Source organism: Poecilia reticulata, chromosome 17, assembly GCF_904066995.2.
Source record: "Poecilia reticulata chromosome 17, P_reticulata-male-v2, whole genome shotgun sequence".
Lineage (NCBI taxonomy): Eukaryota > Metazoa > Chordata > Actinopteri > Cyprinodontiformes > Poeciliidae > Poecilia > Poecilia reticulata.
This window is the reverse complement of record NC_088846.1, coordinates 9,998,234-10,009,135: the sequence shown is the minus strand read 5'-3', so window position 1 is coordinate 10,009,135 and position 10,902 is coordinate 9,998,234. Positions and strand designations below refer to the sequence as shown.

The window sequence follows — 10,902 nt, the reverse complement described above, 5'->3', positions numbered from 1 at the left end:
TGTTCTTGAATGAATTTAAAACATTTTAAGGCAGTAATTTTAGATAAATGAATTTAAGGCTTTTTAAGAATGCGTGGACGCCCTGTAAATGGGGGGGGAAAACAAAACAAGTAAAAGTGTGGTGAAATACGGAGAATAAGAATAGCCTTTAAGAGGGCCTCCCAGCTGAGTTGTTACATTTCAACTGTTGCAAGGAGCAAAACTCTGAATGGCAAAACCAGACAATAAAAACCACGTTTGCTTGGACCAACCACGCAGCATTGTGCCGGTGCTGAAAGGCGAGCGCCCTCGGTACTCGTCACCTCTCCTCACAGCTTCAAAGAGAGCTCAAACGGCCCTCAGAAGGCAGATAAAGAGCACATCAAATGATCAGATGCTGGCCTTTGAGCGGCGAGAGAGCCTTGTCGGTCGTTCAGGAGGCAGAGGAGGAGGAGGGAGGAGCGCGCCGCCGTGGAGATGAACGGATGAACACATGTTAGGAATCAACAACAAGAGGCTGCCCGCTCTCGTCTAGGAAGCGAGCCATCACCACAGGTTGCAAAATAAACTCTGGTGCCCCGTCAAGAAATATAAACATTTGCTCCCGGAGAAAAGGAGTGGAAGGAAGACTGGGAAAAAGAAAAAGGAGAGCGGGAGGCAGAGGGAGGGGGGAAAAAAAACGATGACGACGGCGCGCAGTACGAGTTTGAGGGTAACGAACGTCGCTGCTAATTGCGCCCCGCTTGCGAGAGAGTCGATGGTTCGGGTGGGGAGCGGCTTCACCGAGGGCTCTTAACAAGCTGCAGGAAGGCACCAGCAGTGCCATCTAAGATGAGTTGGCACTCCTGTTAAATATTTCTCTAACGGTTTCATTCTGATTCAGGGATGCCAACTTCCAGCGAGCCTAAGAGCACTCCATTTTTTGAAGCTTCCTAACAACCTTTGGACGGGGTTCTGTTGCTTCATGCACACAAACAAAAGCCAAGTCCTTTGGGTGTTTCTGAGCATGTAAAAGTTACCTCCCACTGTTTACTGCAACACACTGAAAAATAGAGCACACATGACGGGAACGCTTCAATAAGAAGCAGTCGGCTTTGCATGCAATGAGAACCAAACAAGCCCTGCTGCTTCGTCTCTTTGGTAGACACACACACACACACACAGATTCCTATTAAGTCAAAGAACGTGGAACTTGGAGCACACACAAAGCCTTTTGAAAAAAACAAAAAACTGTACTTCTTGAACTTTTACACATCATTTCAGATTTCAACAACTAACTTTAGTGTGTTTTATGGAGGGTTTTACAGATAAAAATTAGAAAAGTCCGACGTACAATTTCTGTTCAGTTCCACTGAGTCGATATTTCGTAGAATCGCCTATCGCAGATTGAAACGTGTTTTGGGGCCATTAGACCGTTTTAGCACTTTAACCCTGTAAACTCCGCCCATATTTCTATAGTCTTTGTCTAGGTAGATGTGTTTTCCATCTTCAAACTATTTTTCAGGACTGTCCTGTATTAAGCTCCATTTTCAGGCAACGTTCCCTGCTGAAGAAAAACTTCCCCACCGCATGAAACCGTCATCACTGAGCTTCATAGTGGAGATTTTGTGCAATGCTAGGTTTTTTTCCACATATACCGTGTTATCTGTAGGCCTGATTTGTGGATTTCACAACTCATAACTGTACTGTCAGCAGATTTTCCCCTACAAATCATGAATTTATGCAACTCCAAAGCCTGCATGGGCAACTTCAGTGTTTCTTTAACTATTCCTCTCCTTGTCCGCCCATTTAGTTTAACTCTTTTTTTAAAGTTAAACTAGAGTTAATCTTTTAATCTTTTTTTTTTTTTGCCATACTTTTTCCATTCATAGATGATAAGACTGAACAGAGCTCAATGTGATGTTTAGTGTTCAGGATATTTTTGATAAGCTAACCCTGCTTTCAAATTCTCCACAATTTTTACCTAAATTCTTTGTTTGTTGGTCTCATGATCTTGTTTGCTCACCAAAAAGCTGTATTTTATTTCTTAATTCGCATATAATTAAACTTGTGTTTATTTAGGGGTATCAGAGTAAATGGATTTGAACAAAGTTAAGATATTTACACCAAACCTCCCTATTGTTTCATTCCACTGAAAGCATCTATGCACTACTCTGTTGGTTTACCGCATCAAGAATCCCAATGTAGGTACATTTAATTTTCTTTTTGTGAAGTGTCAAAATGTGAAGGGTTTCATGGACAGAATCGTTTTCCAAGACGCAGTAGTAGCAGAAATTTTAGCTCCTCGTCTGTGTGTTTGAGATTTGTATGAAACAAAAATGTAACAAACTGGAGTGAAACCCAATGCATCATTTTCTTGAGTACCAGCGGAGGAAAAAAGACCATCCTGTGTCAAAGCCTGTAATTTGTCACACCTGCATGACTCCATAGAAACGGTGAATTTTTGCAAAGACACCCACCAACCCTCCCTCACCCCCTCCGGTCCCAACCCCTGCTCCGTAGCTCTGCTGCAGTCGCGGTCAGGATGCTGACTCTCCCACCGACTGAGCTTACTTCCACAAAATACGACCCCCGCTTGCTGAGCTGCTGTTTTACAGTGGCCGAGGAAACCGCAGCACGTCAGACACCTCTAGCTGCTCCCACACATACCCCCCCCCCATACCACCACCTCCCCCTCTGTACTCCAGTAAAATAAAAGCAGTTAGTGGCAGTCTGGCAGCTCATTTATTATGACGGCAGCTACAGACTCGCTGAACTCCTGCTCGGCTGAGGAAGGAGCTGCCAGTGAGTCATGGCGTGCTGCGGACATGAAGGAGACAGTGGAGGTTTTCGGCCAACTGTAGGCCGTACGAGTTAACGGGCAGGGCCCCCCGAATGAAGGAATATGCGGCTGTACAGTAGCCAAAAAGGGGGTATATTGAAAAAAAAAGTGGCGGGGGAGGAGGGTGGACTTCCCTAATGTCCACATGGGAGAGACGTTGTCATGAAGGCATGGAAAAATAGGAAGAAAAATGTGTTTATCCAGGGGCAGCTGAGGGAACAAATGGCTTGTGGTTTCCTGCGCTGCTTGACCTGGACTCACTCGTTACTATTCATACCATTTCTCCTAGCCACCCAATAGGTTCAGTAGCCATTTAGCACAATTACTGCAATGAGATACTTTCTTTAGTGAGCAAACATCCAGCGATTTCCTAAAATGTATTATGCCTGAACCATAAAGCATCCTTCTATAGTCAGTTCACATCTCATAGATTGCTTATGCAACTTTTAGTGACAGAAAAATCAGAAGCAGGGAGTTGTACATAGGTGCAAACTTGTGTTTTACAATGTGAGCAAGTCGGCTCTGTTGTTTCTGAGCACATTAAACAGACCAAACAGTCACATCTACTAAAAGGAGAAAGGAAACTAACATGAATCTGTGTTTATTTGCTTAGCAGAGGTCTCCTGCACCGCAGCGCAGCACTCCTGCCAAAACCGACTCTTTTCTACAACTGTAAACAGGAAGAATCTGAGTCTGAATGCAGCTTAAGCATCTAAGATTCATAATGATTCCAGAATACTAAACTCTGTCCTAAGAATCTGATGGAAAACACATCTGACAGCGTTAAAAGGGAGGGAAATCGATACCTTTCGGGTGGAGAGCGTGGACGAGCAGCAGTCTCCTCCGTCGTACTGGCAGTAGGCCCGGTTGTTGATGGTGTCGCACCAGCCGTCCCCTCCAAAAGGCTATACAGGAGAAAAACAAGAATCAGGAGACGACCTTCCTGCAAACTGTCATTTCACCCCCCCACCCGCACCTCACACAGCACAAAAGGCTGGGAGGGCAGAAGATGAAACCATGACTCAAGACTTTACCAGGAAACAGATTTTCTCAAAGTTGCTCACATCGTCATACAATTAAGTTGTTTGGGACAAAATGTCAGCGAGACAGATCAAAATAAACGCAGAGTATTTCAAGTCTGGTCCAAGCTGCATAATCAGAAATATCTCAAAATCTGTTGTGAGTTTAACGGTGGCTTTAACAGGGTAGCCAATGAAAAACAAACAATGACCTCTGTCCAGACCTGGATGTTTATTCAACAAAAAAAAATCTGATTTCCGAAGCAAAGTAAACCAAGTCGCAGCGATTGACGTAAATCCAATAAAAGTAGCTTAAAGTCTGGCAGTAAAACAAAAAAATCATCTTTTTTTTCACTGCAACAGTAGATGTAGTCACAAACAATAAAGAAGTGCCACATGTTGAAGTTGCATTACTCTACAAAATAATTTTTCTTTGATCAGTAATATTGGGTTTGATCCTACTGCGTACAGATTACACTGTCATGTAAGCGTTTATGTTTGGTACTTTACTTCCTTTTTTTGCCCATCATAAACCAAAAGTTCAAGTCAACCTGGAAATCAAGGTCCCAAAGTCTAGAGGAAGAGTGAAAAAGCACGAATACCAAGTTGCCTGAGGGCCAGTGAGAGGTTTTGAAAAGTCAGTGATATTTTGGGGAGTTATGTCATCTACTGTTTTATCATGCCCAGACCCAGAATAGCCATTTACCTTTGGTACGACTTCATGCCGGCATGCCAATAACCATGGAGGATGTTGTAAAAGGAAATATAGTCACCCCTTAAATTCCAAGTATATCTCCAGCATTTATCTGTCCTCTGAAGATCTTAAGAAAAGTGGTAGCGTGGATGAATTATAGTTTTCGGGCCACAAAGGTCTGTATAAAATTCTTCCAGCAGAACTGCCGGGATCTCGAGTTGATATTTTTGGCTTGGCCTCCTCATATATTCTACAGCCATCCTTCAATATCTCCTGGCCTTATTTCCCGTTCAGTAAAACAGTCAAGGCTGCTTGTTAGCAGAATTGTAGTGCAGTACCTTGGTGGATCGTTGTGTACCTTGTAAAGTCAATATCCAGGCCAGATGGTTTATGTTCTGAGCTGCAAAAACACTGATGCCATATTTATATTGTATATCTGCATTGTAAATTGTTGACTATGTCAAAATCTTATCATTTTTCATTTTTAATGTTTGACCAGGACACATTCGGGTCGAGCTGAGATCATCAGCAGAAAAAAGACAATGGCGAAAAGCGTATTTAAGTCATTAAGGAGAAGCTCCTCGCTACATTTTTTAGCTAATAATTGTCTTTGAGGGTTTTATTGAAGAGGGAAAAGGGCTCGGGGATAGTTGAAGATTAATGTGTGATTTGTAATAGCCAAGCCTTAAATGGAAGGTGGTAAGAAACAAACTGACGTGAATTGTTTGGTTGATATAATATACATTCAACACCAAACTCATGCGCATCTTTAGCACAGAACTTGTCTCCTCCCTGAGCGTTTTGATCGGTGGACATTTCAGTGGTGTTTGTTCTTGCATATTTACATTTGAACAGATCAATGTGGCACCTTCTGACATCTGGGAATTGTTCCTACAGATGACTCAGACTTCTTGTAATGATTTCTTGGCGTATTTATTTTTGATTTTCCTATGTCACTCAAGGCGGCGGCGTGTTTGAAGTCTTAGACTAACGCGTTTGCCTCCATCTAACTCAAAAAGTTGGGAGTTAACCTATGAGAACCACACAAAGGTATTTATCACCTGGGTTTTTCCACATTGTTTAAATGCAAAACAACGTGGTAGTCTTACTACTAAGACAACCAAGAGGCACAGTGTCTTTTACACCTTTTAGGGCAATTTCTTTCTCATTAAATATATATTATAAAGTCATTCAGAGGAGTTGAGTTTATCTTGGAATAAATTATTTGTAAAGCTCCCAGGCAGAACTGTTAGAACTTGATGTTTTGTCTGTCTTTATAGTTCAAGGGCCCATTTTTTCAGAAGGAAATTCCAGAAACAAATAATCAGGTAGACTGTTAACTTTGTCCGGTTTCTTAAAGCTGCTGCGGGGAAGGATAAACTATAGCTGTGGTCCCAGAGTATTTCAGAGGAGACAGTTGCCAACTGCGATGCTTAAGATTGATTAGTATGTAGCTCAATGCTTCCTGTGGTGGTCCTTTAGACAGTGAGATGTTGTGCATAAAAAATCTAAAGTGAAAGAAAACATTACATTGAGTATACTGATTAATGACCTGAGACCTTGAGTGCCTTTAAACTGCAGTCTGTGTGTTTGGGAAGATGCAGAATATTTTCTGGTTTTGGCCTGCCTGCGTGAGCAATATCATAAATCAATTTACTCAGAGGATATTAAGGACAGGAGCCTTTTCACATCTTATTTAGCTGACCTGATGCTAGCACGTTATAAATAAGCAGAGATACATTCAATATCTAGTACATTTTGGTTGTGTTTAGTGAGCTGATGGGAACATTTTAAAGAGGCAACTGGTGATGATGGAAAGAAGCTGCTGCTGAGAAGATTTCTGCAGCTTTCCTGATTTGATGCAAATCCCCTACCTTTCCTAAATAAATAGCTATTGCATAAATAAATCTACTTAATTGTCCTGTTTCTGACTAAATGCTTGAATTAGCAGCTAAGCACTATCCAAGATACTACCTCAAATAATCTCAAACAAAATAGATTAGATCCTAGAAACTATATATATATTTTTTCGGTATAAAGTTATTTGTTTGAAAGGAAGTTTTACTCTTTTTTTCTGGGTAAAATTTGTTCCACCTTCCTTACCACTGGATGGCGGTAATGCATCATTAGTTGTTTTTTAAACTCAGGCAAACAAGAAGAATATGTTCTTTCTGAATCTCAAAGTCGGAGACGGAAGAACGTCAAAAAGTTGTCCAGAGTTGCTATGAGAGGCAGGGCATTTTATTGACGAAGCTTTGAGACGAACTCCACAAAGTCAGACCCTGGCCACTCCATTCTGGGTATAATACCAAATTCTGCGATCCATCGTATTCTGTGGTCTCGCTGGTCTTTAATACTTACATGCAAGTAAATGCATGCAATCGGTCTCTGCGGTTACAGACTAGGATTGGTCACAGAATTTGGTGCAACACCTGGTCCAAGAGGTTCAAGTAGTGTGGTGGAGAACAGCTGAAGTACTTCTTGTAAATTTGCATTCACTCTGGGCTCAAGGTCGGGGTTTTAGATAAATAATTCCAATGACTTTGATAAACTGTTCTAATTTATCTACTACAAACGCCAACTTGAGTACAACGTGAAACAGACACCAAACCAAAGCAATCGATTTCACAGGATCAATTTAAGTCCACTGACTTTGATGACTGGGTTTGACAATTTTAATTATTTCATAACTGCGTCCCACACAGGAGCTATGAAATAAATAAAAACACGGTGAAATAATTAAATATATTTTAAAATAAAAGTTTTCTTTAAAACTTTTTAAATTCGTTATTTAAAAAGATGGATTTAATTATTTTTTTGCATTTTTCTTAATGCAGTGATATATTTATGTATTGATGTTTGATAATTTAATGTAGTAAAGAATTTAGTAGTGAATTAATGATGTTTTTAATCGTTTTATTATACATGTAATTAATGAATTAGCTAATTAATTAACAGCTGTGTGTTTTATGGTATTCTTACTTATATAATTTTGCCACCTCCAGCCCTCCATATCACACAGGCGAGCACAGAACTGTGAAGAATGATGCCGCTACAGGAAACTGCAGGCCAGCTGGTTTCTGTGCGATCTTTTCACAATAACTCCCCTCCAACTAGAGACAAACGCAGCAGCCAACCTCACATCTAGTTTTCATAAGTAGTCCTCTTCTCAGTGCAGTTTCTTTCAAGAAGTACATGCTCTATCATCATCACCTGTCAAACATGAATCGGAATTCTATTGAGCACTCCACCGGTGATATATTTATACGTTTCTTCCTACCAAGTATCGCTATCGTTCTTCATGCAGCAGACATTGTATCAAGTTGCTTCCAGCAATGGAACCAAGCTATCACGTGTCATTGTCATAATAATAATAATAATAATAATAATAATGTATACTTTTCCCTACATGATTAAGAGCCTATGTTTTATTATTATTTTGTCAAACTGTGTACAGATGTGTGTGTGCGCTTATTTCGGGGAGAAATTTTACATCTTGAAAAAGTATTCAAGGACAATGATTCAAGGTTTGTAAAAGTTTGTAGAAATTAGAGATGGGGGTTACCGATTAATGAGTTAATCTAAAGTTGACAGATCTCATCGACCGCCTAATGATTAATTGATTATTAAAAAAACTCTCAGAGTTTTCTCAGAGACCCATTCTACAACACAAAGGGCTTTAAAAAATGTAATATTTTACAGTTTTTGTGTCAATTGTATTAAATGTTAAACAAATTGACTTACACATTATTAAAATTAGATATTTTATAACAAAACAGGACCCCATTAGGTAGCTGGATAGAAAGAAAGCTAAAAAGATTAAAATACATGAAACACTTAATGAACAGAGACATGTAGAAATATCATTTAGAGGCTAAGTATCATTTAAGTTAAAGATTAATCTTTGCTCGCCTTTGCCAGCGCATCAGTAATTTTGAGTGGGGGAGTTGACACCGTTGGCAGAGCAGCTTAACGAGTGCAATTAAGGCGAAACTTGAGGAGCTTGTTGAGCGTTAGCCCTACTGAACTAAACATCAAATTAAATGTTAGACTTCATGGAAACTACTTAAGAAAAATGCTGAGTGGGATTTATATTTTTGAATGAAACGTATAGGTTATTGTCTCTATGATGATGATCATTCTTAAACCTATTTTCTTTGGTGGTTGTAATCCCACACCTGCATCGTTTTTTTTATTTTTTATTACAAACTTTATTATAAAATGCACACTAACTCCTTTCTGTGCACAGGAACATTCCAGATCAACCTTAGTTAACACAATAAATCAGGCCTTATGAACCTAATTCACTCACTCACGATCTGTGGCTTTAATTAGAAATCTTTATGATCTATAGACATGCTTTGACTGGAGGAATCTTTTCTGGGAGCCAGGATAGCTTTCTTGAATCACTCTTTGCCTCCCTTCTTTTCCGCTGCATCTACCAAGGTATAATCAGATTATTCAGGTAGGAATTTACCCCAGAAAAAGGCCCTGGTAGGGAGGAAGAGCTTTTTTTATTCAGGCTGTGATATTTTGTTGGAATCTAATAGTGTTTTCCCTCTATACGCATTTCAGAATGGCTTTATTTTCCTCCGTGTCCAGTTTCAGTCATCACTTTAAACTTCCATACACTTTTTGTTAATTTAACTTTAATAGATTTTAAGCAGCCAACTTTTTTTGGACGTCTGTGGTGTGGAACAAATTCTTAAAAGGAATTCATTTAGGGTTTTAAATTCTTTAAGTTGGAGCATGGAAATAAAATCAACCATTATCTCCATGGATCGTTAAAGGATTTTAGGTTGGAAAAAATTTTTCGATTACTGTTGTGCTCTGGGAAGAAACACGGACGTTTGTGTCAGTCAAATTCTTTTGGAATTACTCTATAGATGTTAAAAAGTGTAATGAGAGTAACAGTTTATACATTTTGCAATAGGAAAAAAAATCATTATGACACATGGTGGTCAGGACCAATGGAGTTCAACAAAAATTAATCCTAGTTGCACATTTTACAAAGCTCGGACTGATTTTATTTTGCTTTCAAACCATAACTCAAATAATCGGACCGAAATAATCAGAGAACAATGTTGTTTTAGTCTGATTTTACTGTTTGGATCCTGGACTCTGCTGTTGCTGTGATTAGTCACCTTCCTATCCAGATCACAGAAGCCGCATGCAAGACCAATTTAGAAAGTTGTATTGTAAATAATTGGACTTCTAGGTTGGACTTTGTTTTATTACTCAAGTAGCAACACTCCTACATTAGGATATTCCCTTTCAGCGTCAGCAGATGTGATTTATATAAACAACCCAGCGTTGTTGCCCACAGTTGAAATGCACACTACAGGCTAACATAGACGGTTTGGGGATATTAGGCTCCGGGCAGGAAAAGAAAACAGTCTAGATCACACTGCCAAACTGTGCCACATATTGGAACAAAAATCTGGTTATTAAACAGATGACGCAAATATGTGGTTACAATTTAAAAAGGTATGTGACTGCCCTCTACTACTCCTTTGGCAGTTGTTGCCTTTGTATTAAAACATGCTGCGCCATCCGTAAACAGCCTATTTAAGAATCACAACTTTTAAAAAAAATTTAAAAAACAGCATTTTGGTGTTATACTTATGGTGGTTACTGCAGTTAGATCTCATTTTGCAGGGAGGTGAGGTTTTGGTGAGGTCTTTACATAATCATAGTAGTCAAAAAAAAAAAAAAAACGTGGCCAGAAGTAGCCAGCAAAGTTCTGGGCTTCTTCTATTGTAATAAATGCTCTCAACATGTCAGAACACAGCACTATTTTTTATTAAATTTATTATTCTGACTGCTTTTATCTTTGAGAAACACATTTTTTTCACCTTTTATAGCAGCAATTAAAACAAACACTTAAATACAGAGTCGAGGTTTGCCAGATGAATCGGACAGTCTCAGAAGAGAGTAATTCTGCTTTACTTCAATATTTCATCAACTATAATTGAATTCAGATGTCAGTGTCACTTTAAAAGGGCTCCATGATGTGATGAAGGTGTCAGCACAGCGACTATCAACCGAGCGGCAACCAACCATCTATCCACCTCCTCTGCCAAAATGCCTCTTGTCAAACGATGCAGAAGCTGATGCATTTAATTGGCTCACCGTTACTCTCTTGCGTTGCACTGTTTTGCTCCAATTGTCGAGACATGTTTTCAAAGATGCCTCTTGGATCAAAACAAACGTTTTTTTGTTGTTTTTCCCTGTGGTACACCCGTTTCTAAGAGGTCGAGCTTTTCCAAACTCTGGCTGCCGCACAAAGACCGATAAGAAGTCTGAGCTGACACGCACTATCAACGTGGATCCAGACACACAGCAAGAGAAGGAGAGGGAGAAATGGCATCTGGATGAGATCTGGCACA

The 10,902-nt window shown here is 39.7% G+C and overlaps 1 protein-coding gene across 1 annotated transcript in view; it reads right to left on the bottom strand.

Moving 5' to 3' along the window:
* pappa2 (pappalysin 2) overlaps positions 1-10,902 on the bottom strand; it is a 75,018-nt gene that overhangs the window by 1,989 nt on the left and 62,127 nt on the right. The window contains exon 26 of the mRNA XM_008432917.3: positions 3,607-3,705. Coding sequence (XP_008431139.2) covers positions 3,607-3,705 — 99 coding nt within the window. The remainder of the gene's footprint in view (positions 1-3,606; positions 3,706-10,902) is intronic.